This window comes from Lutjanus erythropterus, chromosome 2 (assembly GCF_056507025.1).
Source record: "Lutjanus erythropterus isolate fLutEry1 chromosome 2, fLutEry1.hap2, whole genome shotgun sequence".
NCBI lineage: Eukaryota > Metazoa > Chordata > Actinopteri > Lutjaniformes > Lutjanidae > Lutjanus > Lutjanus erythropterus.
Window position 1 is genome coordinate 36,871,794 of NC_139318.1, and position 16,850 is coordinate 36,888,643.

At 38.3% G+C, this 16,850-nt stretch overlaps 2 protein-coding genes across 2 annotated transcripts in view; one reads left to right on the forward strand and one right to left on the reverse strand.

Annotated features, from left to right (window-relative positions):
- Nucleotides 1-156: 156 nt before the first annotated feature.
- Nucleotides 157-4,786, reverse strand: rps10 (ribosomal protein S10). Its single transcript, XM_084738696.1, has 6 exons — nt 4,656-4,786; nt 4,031-4,180; nt 2,797-2,971; nt 836-913; nt 570-625; nt 157-242 (listed from the first exon to the last, which is right to left on the reverse strand). Exons 2-6 carry the CDS (start codon nt 4,178-4,180, stop codon nt 201-203), a joined length of 501 nt encoding a protein of 166 aa, XP_084594822.1. The 5' UTR covers nt 4,656-4,786; the 3' UTR covers nt 157-200.
- Nucleotides 4,787-5,643: 857 nt separating this feature from the next.
- Nucleotides 5,644-16,850, forward strand: part of pacsin1b (protein kinase C and casein kinase substrate in neurons 1b) — a 36,434-nt gene continuing 25,227 nt past the window's right edge. The window contains exon 1 of the mRNA XM_084738708.1: nt 5,644-5,777. The gene's annotated coding sequence lies outside the window, so the exon portion shown is untranslated. The remainder of the gene's footprint in view (nt 5,778-16,850) is intronic.

Sequence of the window (16,850 nt, forward strand, 5' to 3'; positions counted from 1 at the left end):
CCCGTTTTATTTTTCTGTAGCATACATCTGGTTACTGTTTTCAAGCTGTTTTCTTCTAAATCTAAAACTGACAAACCAACTTCGCCTCTGCTCATAATAAAGATCAATTCACCCATCCACAATCTCCATTAATCAAAGCACACTGAGACAGACAAATAGTATTTTGTTTTTCTTTATTGTACAGAAAGAGCGAATTAAATTTACTGAGGCTGCTGTCCTCTGCCGCGTCCGAAGCCACCTCTCTGCAAAAGGGAAAAGTTTTTGTCAATACTTCATTCAACCACAGTTTCTCAGAAGAATACCGTTTCATAGTTGCACTACACAAACTAAATTTAGTTTGCTGACATTCCTTATTGAACCCATTGTAAAACCACACCCACACACTAACAACAAATTCAGGGAGGGCTGTTGTATAATTGCTGTAGAAAACATTCCTACATTAACAAAAAACAATTCAAAACCTAAAATATACTGTTGTCTTAAATACAAATTAAAAAAACAGCCAAAAGGAAAGTCTGAGAAAAATAATTCACAGGGTTTTAGAGAGAAACAATGGCAGCAATACTTACGAACTGGAACTCTGTGGCAGCTCCAGCACCGGCCTCTGCTTTCTTGTCAGCACCAGCTGATGGAGAAATTATGAGTTAATGTGAGCCAGCAGTTTTCATATCATAAGCTTATCCAGCAACTAACAAAATAAAAGGCTCTTAGACACATATTTTTGAGATAAGTATTCTCCATTATATCTTTATCTGTTCATTTCAACTATTAAAAGAACAGAGTACCACATAAGCAACTAAATTAATATGGATGATTTACTGTTTGAAGTACTTACGGGGTGCAGCAGATCGCCTGTATGCATCTCTGTCAGCCTCGCTGCGGTTAAGGCGGGCGGGCCTCTCTCCTTCCATTCCTGCAGAAATAAACATAAGCAAAATTCAGCTCAGGACCACTTTGGTTACAGGTTATTTCACTGTAAAAAAATAAATAAATCAGAAGCCAACAAGTATTACTTCAAAGTGAGTTTTCAGTTTTAATGTCAGGGGATCTAACTAAAGATGCGTAGCAGGTCAGTATAAAATTTTAGCCTCAGGAACTCTTAGATGAACAGATTATTCTTTAACAACTTGAGGAACTTCATATGCTTAAGGGGAAACCATACCACTGCATTTTATAACTGCTCTTAGCTCTAAAGCCAGTGATGCAAGATATATCTGTCAGATATATTTTCGGATAAGAAAATGAAATAATTATGAAAACATTGTTCTAATAATGGAATTTCAGTCGATATTGTGGAATATAACTAGACAGAATCACACTTCAGTCACAGTTCTGAGTGGGGATCCCTCCCCCCCCCCCACTCTTTTGCATGTGTGGCTGACTGTTGGTTTGCATGTGGGCAAGCCTGAGCTCCACACTGCTAAGGGCTTTGGGGAGGCCACAGCTGAGAGAATGAACCAGAGGTCCATATCCAGTGTCTTTCATACAGAGCTTGTTAGGCTAATACAGAATTGTTATGAATGGGTTACAAAAAAGAATGCTAACTGTATAAAGCTGCTGATCCAAATTAGCTGTGTATAGGAAAAGTAGTTGAATTTTTGTGGACTTTGAGGTTGAGACCTCCCAGCTTCTCTACCAGCAGTGAGTTCCTTCAACTCAGCAGGAGAGGGAAGATGAATGGTACCATAGGGCTGTGGTAAACATGAAGTCACAGAGCTTTAGGTAATCATTAACCAGTTAGCATGCAGAGTTATTTTACTGGTTTATGTAGCATATACATGCTTGTCAAAAGGGAAATATGGTCTGGCATAAGTATTCATATAAGAAACATACAAAGGCATTACATTAAGTTTAATGACAGTTTAATTATGTTTTTTTTTATTCTAGGGATGCAAGGATATGCAAGTATCGGTAGTGGAAAGCTAATCTAAAAATATACTTCTCAGACATTTTTGATATTGCAAGATTAATGTGTTACATCAACCACAATATCTGTGCATCTCTATTTAAAGCACATTTTCTAGGGATTCACCCAGGGATTACAGTTTTATGTTTAATGAAAAAATACTCATATCGCATGTTCTAAATAAAGTGTTAGATACTGCAGTGCCACAATTTAGCATCTCAGTCTAATACACAAATGAAAGCAACTATCAAAGTTGCTGAACACTGAACTATGGCTGCATTCTTTTGACTCCCTGATGTTAATCTCTGTGGAATGCTGACACTCAGCTAGTTTACATCAACAGTGAATGACTTGTTTTCTCTTTTGTGAAAACTCAAAGATAGACACATTAATACACAAGTATTCTAGTGGCACTGGTTGATACTAGCAGTAAAGCTCAGAGCCATTACTTCCCCCCCATAGATGTCTATATCATTGTGTAGCCGCCCTTTTCTATTCTTAGTATTCCAGTGTTACATTCAAATTTTGTCAAACTATACATGTCTTCGCATCAAAAATGATATTTCTTAAGCCTATCTAAAATTGTTTTTCTGTGTGATCTGACGTAGGCTTCTCCATGACAACACTGCTGCATATAAACCCCCCAGGTTGAGGGAAGGCAGAGCACCAGAGCTCTACTCTACATCACCACTTTTTGCTAGCAGCTGAATGAGCATTTCAATCAGGAAAACAGAAAAGAACCACAGAGTCACCCTTTAAAAACCAACATCAGTATCACTGCCAGTATGCCACAGATTGTGCCATTGACTAAAGTACAGCACATTCCAATAGTCAAAAAATTAAATAAACATTCATCCAAACCCAAATTAGGTGTATATCAATGAGCTCACCCTTGGGCCTGGGCCTTGCGGTCTCAGGGCGGGTCTGGCGGCGCAGGGTGGCGGGCACGATCTCAGGGGGAAGGTGGAGGAAGTCTCTCAGGTACTGAATACCTTCATTGGTGAGGTACCAGTAAAAATGACGCCAGGCGAATTGCTCCTTGACATACCCACAGGACTTCAGGGACTATTAAAAAAAAAGGCACACACAATATGTCGTTATTACACCAGCTGGAGTATTGCCACAATGAAGCACGACAAACTCCTCTACTGTAAGCATATACTACACAGAACACTGCCAGGTAATTTTTCTGGCATGCTACTGCTACTTGTGCCCACCTGTGACCCCTCACCTCATTGATTAACTAACTTAAAAGGGATTCCATTAAAATTTACTTAAGCATCCTCATTAATAAAGTCTGTTTCTTTAAGAGTGTTACACATGTTCTCTAGTGAGTAAGTTTAACAGCCATATTTGTTAGAAACAAAAACAATACTCTGACAGATCCTTGCTTGTGCAGTTTCTCATATGCAATACCATCTTTTATGTTTATCATGTATTATGTATTTGTAAGCACACAAGGTCTATGAACAATGCTGCATACACTAAATTGACCTGACTTCTGAACTTTATCTGCCTCCGCAAGTGCAATGTGGTGTGAAAACCTGTATCTACCTACCCATTTAATGAACAGTTACAAAGTACTTTTACCTTCAGATCAACAATACAAAGCATCACAAACTACCCTGATTATTAGCTTAGACTGCTGCACTACTCAGACCTTGCTCAACATTAGCTAGGGATGACAATTAATCAATGATTGATTAATCAGGTAAGACTTTAATCTGTCAATATTGTACTTATCTGCCAAGATCTGAATTGTAACATTTTATTTTTATGACTGCATTCAGCATGTTCTGATATTCAACTACTAAGTATCTCAACATCTTTACTCTACAGAGTATATAATGTCAAAGAAAATACAATATTCTACTGTAATAATAAAGCTTTAAGGGGGGAATACACACTTGGTAAGGTTCGGTACAAAACGTTTAGTTTTAATAAGAATCATTAATGTTAAACATGGATTAAGGTACCTGCTTACAATTTGCAACCCTACCATCCACTTTACTTGTGCCATCTTATCTATACAGGAACCATCACTTTTTGTCTGTACAGCTCATACACACGTACAATTACAAATTAACAATGACAGCGTTGGACCTTCATCACCCAGTTTCTCACCTGCATCGCTTTCATCACATGAAGGTTGGGCACATTCTTGTCAGCAAGCTCGGGATGCTTGGCCAGGTGGACATCTTTCTTGGCCACCATGACTCCCTCCTTGAAGAGGAGCTCATAGATAGCAATGCGGTTCTTCTTGGGCATCAGCATCTGTGTTCAGGGACATGTCGTTCATCAGTCTCCACACACAAGTACGTGACAGAGAGCTTACAACAGCTATCACCATGATAGCATGCTAACTGGCTAGCCTGTTAGCTATCCTGGCTACATCTCCTGCAGTAACAGAGAGCAGCAGAAAGCTTACCAACGAACGATTTATTCAATTAATATATTAGCAAACTTGTTTTCAAATGTTTGAATAAGTAACCACACTTTTATAGGCATGAACGTTGGCGAAGGCGGCCCGCGTTAACACAGGAAAAATGGCAGTCACCCGTTACCATCAGAGCCGGGGTTACTTCCCCACTTTAAACCCTAATATCCACGATTACAAAGTATTTAACTCTAAAATACCTTCATATGTTATATTGGCACCTTAACAACAATCATTCATGATAGATAACTTTTTTGTCGAACATGAGATGTTGAAGATATATTTAGATTTTAACGCCGGGTCTGTCTTTACCTTTCCACTTGATATGGGACCGGAGCCGGAAGGAACGACCGTCGTTGATCAGGAAGGTTTACCCTCTCAGTCCGGACCTGACGAGCTGTGGCGCCCCCTGCTGCTGCGGCGGGAAACACTAACGTGGTAAATACTGAGACTGTAACTACCATACAAGGTTATTATAGTTAACTACAACTGAATTAAAAACTACAACTAATTTTAGTAAATTGAAATAAAAATTCAAACTATAACTAGAAAAAGGAAAAAATAACTGAAATGATATTATGCACTTGGAAAACTGATTTTGTGAATAATAATTTAACACTTTAAGCACTTACCATACATAATTATTGTTTTATTTAAAAACAAACAAAACTATACATATATTTGATGCTTATCTAAACAAGTGTATACATGTAGATGTGTGTGTGTGTGTGTGTGTGTGTGTGTGTGTGTGTGTGTGTGTGTGTGTGAAATGTAAAATTGAAATGAATACATATGTATGAGTATCTATGTACCATAATTCCTGAAAAACAAAAATAAAACAATAATCGTCAAGTAAAGTGATCATCATCATCAGCAGCAGCATTTTGATTTGTCTAATAATAATAATAATAATAATAATAATAATAATAATAATAATACATTTTACAACTGTATTGATACCCAAGTACACTTAGCAATCAGATAAGACAAACATTACATAATAAAGGTGGGAGGAATAGTGATACCATGATGATGAAAAGAGAGCGACAGCAGTAGAAGTGCAGTACACATGCAGAATAAAAGAAGAAAATCAAAATAAACACATTAAAAATACAAAGAAAAATTCATTTGATATTTCATTTAATTTAGTTTAGTTTATTTAATTTACTTTTGTTTTGTTTTATGTTATGAAGTTATGTCTGACATTCGTTTCCGCCGATCTTTCCTTCTTTAACCGTTTATTTTGAAAGAGCTTCCCGGAAGTCTCGCTGTTCGTCATGGCTGCCTTGACTCAGACTCAGGGACCATCCCCCATCTGGCGGCTCCTTTCAGCGATACATCTACCGGCGATACAACGGAGGCAGTCCCCGCTGATGAAGACAATGATTACACTTTAAAAAACATCCAAAGAAGCTGGATTTAAATCTCGTTTCGGTAAGTTATTCCTCGTATTTTATGACGGTTTATCAGTTTAACTGCTGGCGGAGGTTTGTCGTTTATAAACTAGCTTAATTTAATATTGTGAACCGTTACATCTGCTATCAGGGAGAAACCGGCATTTTTCAGTCAGTGATGCTCTTTCTCAGGCTAATTTAAAATCAAGGGCGTTAAAAGTTAATTCTTCTGTAAGAAAAGTCTTTATATCGTTAAAGCTTGTTGGTTTGCATCGTAAAACCTGCAGTTTTGTGCTGAAGAAGTGATCTAACGGTAACTACACCTGCTCCATGACGCTCGTTTCAAATGAAAATGAATCAGAATCTATAACGTTGGTACGATGCGTTATGGGAAATGTATCAAAGAACATTTGTACGAGTTGCTGTGCAGATCATGCAGTGTGAAGCAGAGACCCAGCAGCAGCAGCAGCAGCAGGGCTGTGTGTGCAGACTCCTGGCTGCAGCAGAGGGCAGGGAGGGATGTTAAAAGTAAAAAAAAAAAAAAGAAAAGAAAAACGAGCTTGTCTCTGGGGAGAGCCTGTGCCTCCTCCAAACCAGAACATTTCTTTGATTTATCAGAAGAGAGCAGCTGGTGGCAGATCAGGTCAGGGCTGTTGTGTTGTGCTGACCTCCATCTAAACACAGACTGTGATCTCTGAGTGAGCTCTGTCCACGGTTCTGAACTCCGTCTGATCACTGATGGACTGCATAGACAGTACATCAGGCAGCTGTGCATCTGTAATGGAAAAGACTGTGTAGAGCTATTAAATTAAATACCATCTATAATACAATCTGTAGCAGAAACCTGATGCATGCCTCAAACAGAAGTCAATTTATTCAAAAAACATTGTGTTCCCTCTCATGTCTTAAAGGGATAGTTCAGATTATTTGAAGTGGGGTTGTATGAGGTACTTATCCATAGTCAGTATAGTAGAAGCCCGTCAGCACCCCACCAGTTTGGAGAAGCAACAGGAATACTGATGTAGGAAGATAAGCAATGTATTGCTGTGGACAGTGTCAGCAGAGAAATATATTTTAGCTCCCTTACAAAGTTTAAGTTTTTGCTATATTTAAAGTATTTTGGCCACTTTACTTTGCTGTTAGACACCCTATTGCTCTGTCCAAAGCCACCAGACTCTTTTGGCAGAAACAGTCATTTTACCTCACAGAACGCAGGAGTTGCTGGTCTGCCACGATGACTGTAAATAAAGATGGACGACACCTCTCCACTTCCTTCCACAGTACAAAAATTAAGCCAAAATATCTCTGATAGGAGTGTCGCCATCTTGCGCTGGCGATGTCATCTGAGGCCAGATTCTGCACAGCAGAGATCAGCGTTTGTGCCACAGTATCCTGGCTCAATCACAACAGAGCTCAGCTGTCAATCATGGCATAAAACTCAATTTTTATATAATCAAATAACTAATTAAAATCAAACTGATCATAAAAATGAATATATGAACAAACATCAGCATGAAAAACTACCTAAAATGACAGAAACCATTTTTGGGAAAGTGTATTTGATGTGGACTCTGATGTTTTAATTTGGACCATGTCCCATGTATTAGCATTTGGAAGCAGGATTGATGACTAATACTGCAGCCCTCCACCAGGGGGCGACTGAGATGCTTTGGCTTCATTTCTGGGGAGCTGTGATCCAGTCCACCTTAAATATATGTTGTTGGTTTTCCATTTCCTTGTTCGGTTAGTTTGATTGTTTGATTGTTGTGTTGACTTTTATGTTTTAACGAGCTTGTTCAGATTCACCAAAGTCCTGTTAAAGGGCCATTCCACTTTTTTCACACATGAAGTTCTATTTACTCATAATGAGGAGTACTGCTTAGCCTGTGAAAACATTTGTTTAATATCTTCTGTGACTCTGTAGCAGCCTTTTATACTGGGTGTGAGAACATACCAGTTATCTCAGCCTGCACTCAGAGACAGCACATTTGTAACAGAAAAATGCCAGCCAAAGGGAGGTATGGAATTTGTCATTTTTCCAGACAGGGCAAGTCTGATTAATGATGCAGCTGACTTATATTTTGGGACATGCTGGACCCTACGCACAGGGACTAATGGTCAGGAGAAGAGCCAAACCAGTACTATTTTTTTCTGGGCAGATGCAGATACTGGTAATAGGAAGTGATTCTTTTCTTTACATTTTTTTTTTTCCATCTGTCTCTCAGTTTCCCTACTTGGTGGAAGTGCAAAACTAAAGTTGTTGGAATACTCCTTTAAAGTCGCTGTACTTGTCTGTAATCTTTCCAACAATATCTGTAATTTGTACGCTATATATCATCAGCTGTGTCAGTCAGTGTATTTGCACTCAGTGTTTAAAAACCGATTAGATGCAACAGAATAATCTACATTAGTTTCTTGATTAAGTACATTTCATGTCATTCTCACTGGTGGCGATATTCACCAGTTGATTAATCACTAATTAACTGACAATAGTGTTAATAACTACTTAATCAGTTAAATCATTTATCAAGCAAATAAATGAAAATAATTTAATATTTTCTTTGTTTTATAATCACGATGGACATTTTTCTATATATTTTGACATTTATAGACTAAACAAATGTTAATCAGGATAATTATGAACATAATGGTTGTTGTTACTGAGTGTTTTTGTTGAGTGGAAATCATCTGCCTCCTACACAGTTTGTTATGAGGAAATGAGCTCATTTCATTTCTGATAATCAAACCCATCAACCTGCAGTAACAGTGTAAACAACCAGAGCTCTGCTTTGAGAGGAGCTTGTGTGAGTGCAGGGAAAGGTTACTGAGGAACACGAGCAAGTGTTTTATAATGAACTACAAAAGGAGTTTTTCCTTTCTTTCTTAAGTTTAAAACAACTATTTTGAAAGTCATTCAACCATAAATACATGGTTCATTTAATTTGGAGAATTAATCTTAGCTGGAGTATCCCATGTAAAAATTCGATGTCGTATTTCTTAGAAATACTATAGCTGAGGGTCATTCAGAGAGAGAGGCATGAGAGGATTTATGTTAAAGTGCTTTTATTTGAGTGCGTGTCTAATTGGATTAATTCATGTGACAAATGAGGGACACTCATTTGATTTGCAGCTCCCGGTTCAACTCCTCTCTGTGTTTGTAGGAGCCATGACAGATGAGCCGTCGTTGCTAATGTAATTAATTAGACTAAACCCTAAGTCGCCTTCTTTTTCTGTATAAATAATTATAGATTTGACCATGTTATTCCCAGTGGGCATAGACGCCACTGTTTGCTTCCAATTTCCATTTGTACTTACAAGCTGGGTATGTCACATCTGGTGCTCACGAGCTCAGCCTGACATTAGCTGATTGAAAGCAATTAGGTGAACTTATTCTTTTCTATTAGTCCCTTTTTGCCTTTGTGATTATGAATATGGCTTTAGACATCCTAAGCTTTTTCCATCTGTGTCTGGGATTGGATCAGGGCAATTAAATATTTCATTTTGTCTCAGGTCCTCTGAGAATTGACTCAGCACTAAATAACTGTTTCTGTTTCTGTTTCATGCTGCTCTCCTATAAGGTCTCTCTGCACCTGAAGGAGCATCTTTTCAAAGTTTCTCAGGATTCAACATTAAGGTTTTTCTTTCTTTCTGTTTTTTACTAGCTTGGTTTGAAGAAGTGATTCAGAGATCTACTTGCCCAAAGTGAATTTTTACTTGCCCTTGTACAAACCATTTTATTTACTAGAGGTTATCAAAAAACAACAAAGACTGAACTTCATTTTTATGTTTAATCCAGGGCTGCAACATCTCATCTATAAAATATCAGAAAATGGTTAAAAAAAGGTCCATCAGTCCAAAGTGAAGTCTTTAAATGTCTTGTTTTGTCAGTCGAAAACCCAAATATTTTCAGTTTAATATAATGATAAACTGAGAAAAGGTGGGAAATCTTGATCTATTTGAGCAGCTGAAAATGGCATTTTCTGCCATTTCTGCATGAAAAATTTACTTTAACCATTGATTATCCAAATTATTTCATTCTTTTTTGCCCATTCAGGCAATAACTTGCTAGATTTATAAGCCCAGCATGGCCTTTTACTTGCCCCAAGACAAACAGGTGAGTCCTGCTACTGTATGTATATAATATCTATGGACAAATATGATAAAAACACCAAAGAATGGAAATGATCCTCTTAAATGGACAGTTCACCACAAAAACAACAATACAATCTTTTCCCTCTGGCCTGTAGTGCTGGTTTTCCATCTAGATTGTTTGAGATATCAGTATGAGATGTCTGCCCTCTATCCAGTATAACTGAACAAGATGGCACTGGGCTTGTGGTGCTCAAAATTCCAAATATAAATAAAAACATTGAATTCAACAGCAGTGTTCCTTTCTAGAATTCATGACCCGGTTACTCAAAATAATCCAGAGACACTATCGTGAACAGTTTGATGTAGGAATCACTTTCTTCCTACTGTAGAAAGAGTCTATTTTGAGTGCCATCCAGTTCCGTTATATTCAAGACAAGGCAGACATCTCTACGGACGACATCTCCAAAACTATGCAACTCACACCAAAACCATCTAGGTGCATAAATGGCTCTGCAGGTTAAAGAAAAAAACACATATTTTTGGTTTTAGGGCGAGCTGTCACTTTAAAGTTTCCTGGCTGCATGTCCAGAGACTGTAAAGATGTACATGCTGCATGGTGAGAGAGCTCTGAGGGCTCTGGTCTGAACTGTAAAGTAATTGGAGCCTGAGATAGGATCCTCATGGGGGATCATGGGAGAAAGGCAGGCTGCGTTTCCTTAAAGGGCCAGGGGTTTGCTTCCTCCGTCTTTTCTGTCCAGCTGATGTCGCACAGGGAAGGATTCGGGCAGTTTGACTTGTGATGGGGTGTGGTGGGTGTTACTGTGATACAGTGGGGGAAAAGGGCAGAGCTGTCATTACATACCAGGGCGTGCTGTGTTGTGCAACTGTAGAGTGACAGACCAGCATGAGATAACAATTGCATGAAAGAATTGTCATGTCTTGGTAGAAAATAAATGTCCTTCATTGTCTTGTGTTTTGTGAAAGGTGTCAGGCAGCTCTGTGATGGAAAAACAGGACTACAACTAGCCTGACGCTTATATTCATCATTGATTAATCTGTTGATCATTTTCTCGATGAACTGATTCATTGTTTGGTCCATAAAATGTCAGAAAATGGTGAAAAATGTTGCTCGTTTTTTCACAAATCCCAAGGTGACATTCTCAAATATCTTGTTTTGTCTGCAACCCAGATATTCAGTTTACTGTCACAGAGGAGTAAAGAAACCAAAATTTGAGAATTGGCAATCAAAGAATAAAACAATGAATCAATCATAATAGTTTACAACTAGACTAATCATTGAATTGACAATACTCATTGCAACTCTAATCCATAAACACACATTTTGCTGTGTTTGTTTTAAAATTACTGCTGGTTTTCAATGCAGGCCTCTCCTGTGCTATCATGATCCTTTAAATAATGTTTTCAATTCCAAATTTCTAAGGCTGCAACTAATAATTATTCGTATCACTGAGTTGCCTGCTGATTGTTTTCTTGATTGACTGATTAATTGTTTTGTCTGAAAAATATCAGAAAATTATACAAAGTGAAATCACAGTACTCAGAACCGACCATGATGTCCAAAACAGTTTGTTTTGTCTGACTACCAGTTTAAAATTCAAATATATTCATTGCACTGACTAAGGCTGTCTCCTAATGTCTCTCTATTTGCTATAATGATCTGAAATATCCCCACAATGAAAGTAGTGTTCATAGCATGTACACTACTGTATGTTAACTATCCCACTGTCTGTTGTTTTTTATAGGCATGAAAAATACTGTTTTCCTACTCTGTACCTGACAGTGAAGATGCAGTATGATGATGAAATCTCATTTTACTGATCACTGATGTGTGTTTGATCATGATTATATCTGATCCCACAGACACTCAACAAGATACCCAAGACAACCTAATATTGCTGTTTTACATAACTTCACACCACGTAAAATACTTTAAAAAGTTCTGTCCAAATGCATTTATTAGTTTCTGGGAAAGTGGGAAAATTACTAATATAATAACTAATGTAATATTATTTCATTTCCATTCACTGAGCCTCCCTTGAAACTGTTTGCAGACCCCCTGAGGAAGCCCATCTCCCACTTTTCATTCAGCCTTTATTTAATCTGGAGGAATCATTGAGGGACTGTCCTCATTTACGATGATGCTGAGAAACCTCTGCTTTGTGTAGGGAGAAGTGAATGAGTGAACGAAGGAGGAAACAGGTTAAGATAATCTCTAAATATTCACCTCTGAGCGACTGAAACGAGAAATTTTGGGTGCATTTTTGCTTTAAAATTTACCTAAATGATAAATTGACTATAGACAAAGTGTTGCAGATTACATTTTATTGATTAACTCCTTGCTTAATCATTTCAGTTCAACAATTGTCCCGCTTTTGTCTGGTTGGTTTTGGTGTCCATGGGGTTAGAAGTTCCCACTTTGCACCCAGAGCTGATTCAGCAAATCAGTAGTCATGAAAGGCAAATCTACAATAGACGTGGGAGCTGTGTTATGTATGAGGTGTCTCAGGTGTCTCAGTGTCCCAGACAGTGATTAGAAATTCCCCCGTCGTGTCTATACTGTCTGACTGTGCTGCACCGTGCATATAGATTCTGAATCAGCAGAATCTAACCAGCAGGCTGCTCAGTGCAGATCAGCAGCAAACGGCTTCATGCCAACACAGTTCAGCCGTGCAGCTCTTTTATCCTGAGGTGCATCCAGGTCCCTGCCTCATGATGAATTCATGAACACATAGATAGTATGGGTTAAGATCTGTCTCAAGATATATCCAACGTATTTGCTTTTTCAAGCCAAAATACTGAACAATACTTCGTTCCTTGCTGCTTTTCCTTGTCTTTTGTGTCGATATACTGAATATTTTGAGGGTTTTCCAGTAATTTAAGTAATTTCCAAATTAACCGCCAATTATTTGGATAATTGATGAATTATTTAAATCATTCTTCAAGCAAAACAGCCAACAATTTGATATTCCAGGTTCTCAAATGTCAAACTATGCTGCTTTTCTCTGTCCCACGTCCTAGGAAATTGAATATTTTTTAATAATTTTGGACTGTTGGTCAGACGAAAGAAGACATTTGATAATGTCACCTTGGGCTTCAGGATATTGTGATGGGCATTTTTCACTGATTTTGAAATGTTTTATAGACACAACAATTTATAGATTCAATTAATTGAGAAAAACTTGCCCCAACCTTAGGTCAGAGAGCCAGGATAAATCTAAGGGTTGACAAGATGAAAACACAAAATAAAGACAAAATAAATGACATCAAATTGTATTTACTGATCCTGAGTTTTTGTAATTTGTATTTTCTGTTTTAAGAGAAAAAAGAAAACACTTTTAGCCTTTTTTGAGCTGCTCACAACTGTTGAGACTCAGGGCCCGAACCTGCGATGATGCATCCACAAGTAGATGTGACCAGTGCTGCATGGCTGTAGGGTTGTTCAAGCTACATGTTAGGCTAGTTTAATGTAAGTCACGCTGTGCATGATGACTGCTGAGAGTTTCGTTGAGCTGTGTGATAAGTCGTCGTAAATCTGCATCATGTGACGTGCGTGCTTCCGCTTTCTCGAGTGTCATAAATCAGTGTGTGTCTCTGGGGCATCTCTGCTGTAGATGGTTCATCTCACAGCTTAAGAGGAACAAGGAGAGGCTATTAGAGGTTGTTGGCTGCAGGTTTGCTTTGCTCCTCTGTGGCTCGAGCGTGTCGGATTTATAGTGTCTGTGAAGTGCTGTAGAGCCAAAGGAGGAGGAAGGAAGAGGGCTTCACGTTGCCATGACAACTGGGTTTGTTAAAGATGGGGTCTGTGTGCAGCAGTTGGAGTGACTGTGTTTGAAGAAGGGCTGCAACTAGCAATTACTTTCATTGTCAGTCATGAAAGTTGAAGCTACTGTATCGAGGTACTTGAGTTTTATGTTCTGTGAAAGTTGTTAACAAATTTTCCTAGACACCGAGTAGAAACTTTTCCTTATCAGTTTATTGTTTCTGCTCTTTGTGCAGGGATTACGGCTACACCCAACATAAAATAATATACGTCAATGTTGTCTTTATAACTTGTTGCTCTGTACCTTAATGGCTGCTTTGCATTTTATCTTTGGCTGCAACTAACGATCATTTCCATTATCGATTAATCTGTTGATTGTTTTTCTGATTGAGTAACTGTTTAGTACATCAAATGTGAGAAAATTGTGAAAAAAGGCTCCCATTTGAAAAGCAGCCAACGTTTTGTACTTTTACTTGAAACATGACTAAATTATACAACTTAACAAAACGATCTCATTACAAGGCACATATATTAAGGCGCTGAAGTGGAGCTTTCAGTCATAGGCTAACAGATGATCAGATGGAGTTTGCCCAGTTTTAGTGGCACCTCTTTTCCTCTCTTCAATTTTGGCTGAAACATTTAGTTAAAATGTATTAATGACAAGTGGAGAAACACCATCTGCTGATGAAGATAATTTGAATGAACTTTAAAACCTGTTGTCAGTTTTCATAGCTTATTTTCTTAATTAGTTGTTTTGTCTATATGACCCTGTCATCTTGAGATTCCTCATTTTATCCAGTTTACTCCAAAAATGAAATATAATCTGTTTGCTGTCAAATATGACAGAGAAAAGCAGCAAATCCTCACATTTGAGGAGCTTGAACCAGAGAATTTTTTTTTGTGTGAACAAGCACTTGATTATCAAATCTATATATCTGTATTTCGATTTGTTGTTTACTTAACTAGTTGTTTTAACACAGATTTGATTTACTTTTGATTATTTATACTTGGAAAAGCTGTTACTGTATTGTAGATTGATGGTGATTCAGAGTTTCAGCAGCCTTCACACTGAGCGCATCACTGATGGTGTTTCCTCTCAGTGGATCTCACTTCTAACAGCCGGAGGAGTTCTCATTCATGAGAACAACAACAGAGGCTTTTTGTGTGAGTGGGCGCTGGACGTGTGTGTGTGTGTGTGTGTGTGTGTGTGTGTGTGTGTGAGTGAAGCTCTCATAGCTTTTAGCAGCTGCACTGTCTTTGAATGAATGAGTCACTTCCATTTTCCTGCTCAGTATCAGCTTCAGTGTGCACACACTTTGACTCTAGCAGCTGAACCTGGACCTTCAATACACACCCTGTCTGCACTGACTCCGACTCTGTGCACCGGGCATCGGGGAAAAAAACTTATCGATTACAAACAACCTGGGATGGAGAGCACAGAGAGTCCTCCACACTGGCCCTTGAGTATTGATTGAATTCTTTTAGCCCTGGAGTATGAGAAATTGGCTTGACACAGAATATTAAATGGTCTTTCACAGCCGTACACATGCATACAGATTTCTCTGCCATGCTTTTTTTCTCTTTAATCTTTGCAAGAAGTCATGTGAAAGAGTGGTGAAGGTAGAATTTCTAGTAGAAGACCATGTCCATGTGTCCATGTGTAGTAGAATTAGACAAGAACTGAGAACATGACAGCAGTGTGCTGGTATTCATTTGTTCTTTTGTTCAAATTATTGCCACCCAGCACCAGCAAAAATAAATATATATATATATATATATATGTACTGTGTATATACAGATGTATGTGTGCGCCCTATAAAAATAACCACAGTTTGTATCTGGGTTTCATTCCCTCACTGTACAGTAAATTATAAATGTGAAGTGACGCTGCAGTGATATCAGTAAGTGTGTGTTTCCAAGCTCAAAAAGTGAACTTTCAGTCTCGGTTTTTAAGCTAACAGAAAAACATCTGCAAATTCACGACAGCTGCTGAGGAAGATTGTGTGGTACAATAGAAATCTCCAGAACTGTTACTAAACAGAGGCTGTGATGAAGTAGTTTTGTTGACCACATTTAAAAGCATTAATATTTTGAGAATCTTTGTTTCTTTTGATCTGCATTGAATTAATCAAACTCACATAATTCTGCTGCAGTATTTGTGGCTCTCAAGCTACCATGCAGGAGCTCTGCAGCTTGATCGACTAGTGTTGGGTATCAAACCGCACTATTTATTAAGTACCCACCCATCAAACTGTGTATAACAGCAGTGTAGAAAACTGTCAGTATTTATAGTTGGGAATGACTCCTCAGTCAGATTGAATTTGTTAATTTAATTTTTTTTTTCAATATTTAATCTCTATTTATAAAGAGAAGGAGGAGTGTGCAATCTGATCTGCTGCCCACTGAGCTGCTCTGCTTAGTCTTCTGGACCTGGAGCAGTTGGTGCTTCAAGATCTTGCTCAAGGGCATCACTGCAGTGTTAATGAGGGAGACCAGAATATTTAATCGTGTAGTTTGACATCTCCGAAAATACGCTTAATAAGATGAGAAAGTCAACACTAATTAAAATGTTATCATGACAAAAAAAGAGGCAAAGGTTTTTGTTGGATATATTAAGTTTTCAGAAGAAGAACGGAAAATACTCACTAATTGAACAGATAAGATAGAAATAATGCCAATAATTAAAAGATTTTTGAGAATTTTAGATGGGGGGCCTGGATGTTGTCAAATCACTGCAGGACAACAGACTCAATTATAAGATTGTGTTCTCTGTACAAGTAATAAGAGCAGGCCTGCAGCTCATTCAGCTCTTCTTTTGCCTGCACAGGGGTCGTATATTACTTCCTGCTATAATGGGATAGAACACCGGGGTCAAATGGAGCGAGCCCCGCTGGGAGAAACATGATTAGATGATACACAGATGGCACACACAGGGGAGAAGATGAGCATCTGTCTGTGGGCAGACACATAACTGGCCTGATGTGAGACTTTCAGGACTTTGCAGATTTTAGGCGACAATCCTGCAAGTTGTTATCCTCTGTGCCGTGTGTTGATCAGCGGCTGCTTCAGGGGGAAGCGTCTCTGTCTATTATGAGAGGACACACACCTGCCCGCTCTGATTCATTTCATTCACAGCATCACACTAAATAACAAAAGAGCTTTGTGTATTTGTCCTTGAATGTTTTGAAGCATTAATTATGCTTTTGTTTCTGTGAAAAAAATGGCATACTCCCAAGGTAA

What these genes read in the sequence shown, in the direction of transcription:
- rps10 (XM_084738696.1), bottom strand. Translation starts at nt 4,180, where the DNA reads ATGCTGATGCCCAAGAAGAACCGCATTGCTATCTATGAGCTCCTCTTC. An exon ending in CGCAAGGCCCAGGCCCAAGG is followed by an intron (nt 914 to 2,796) that starts GTGAGCTCATTG and finishes TTATTTCTGCAG; the next exon opens with GAATGGAAGGAGAGAGGCCC. An exon ending in CAGGCGATCTGCTGCACCCC is followed by an intron (nt 626 to 835) that starts GTAAGTACTTCA and finishes TTTCTCCATCAG; the next exon opens with CTGGTGCTGACAAGAAAGCA.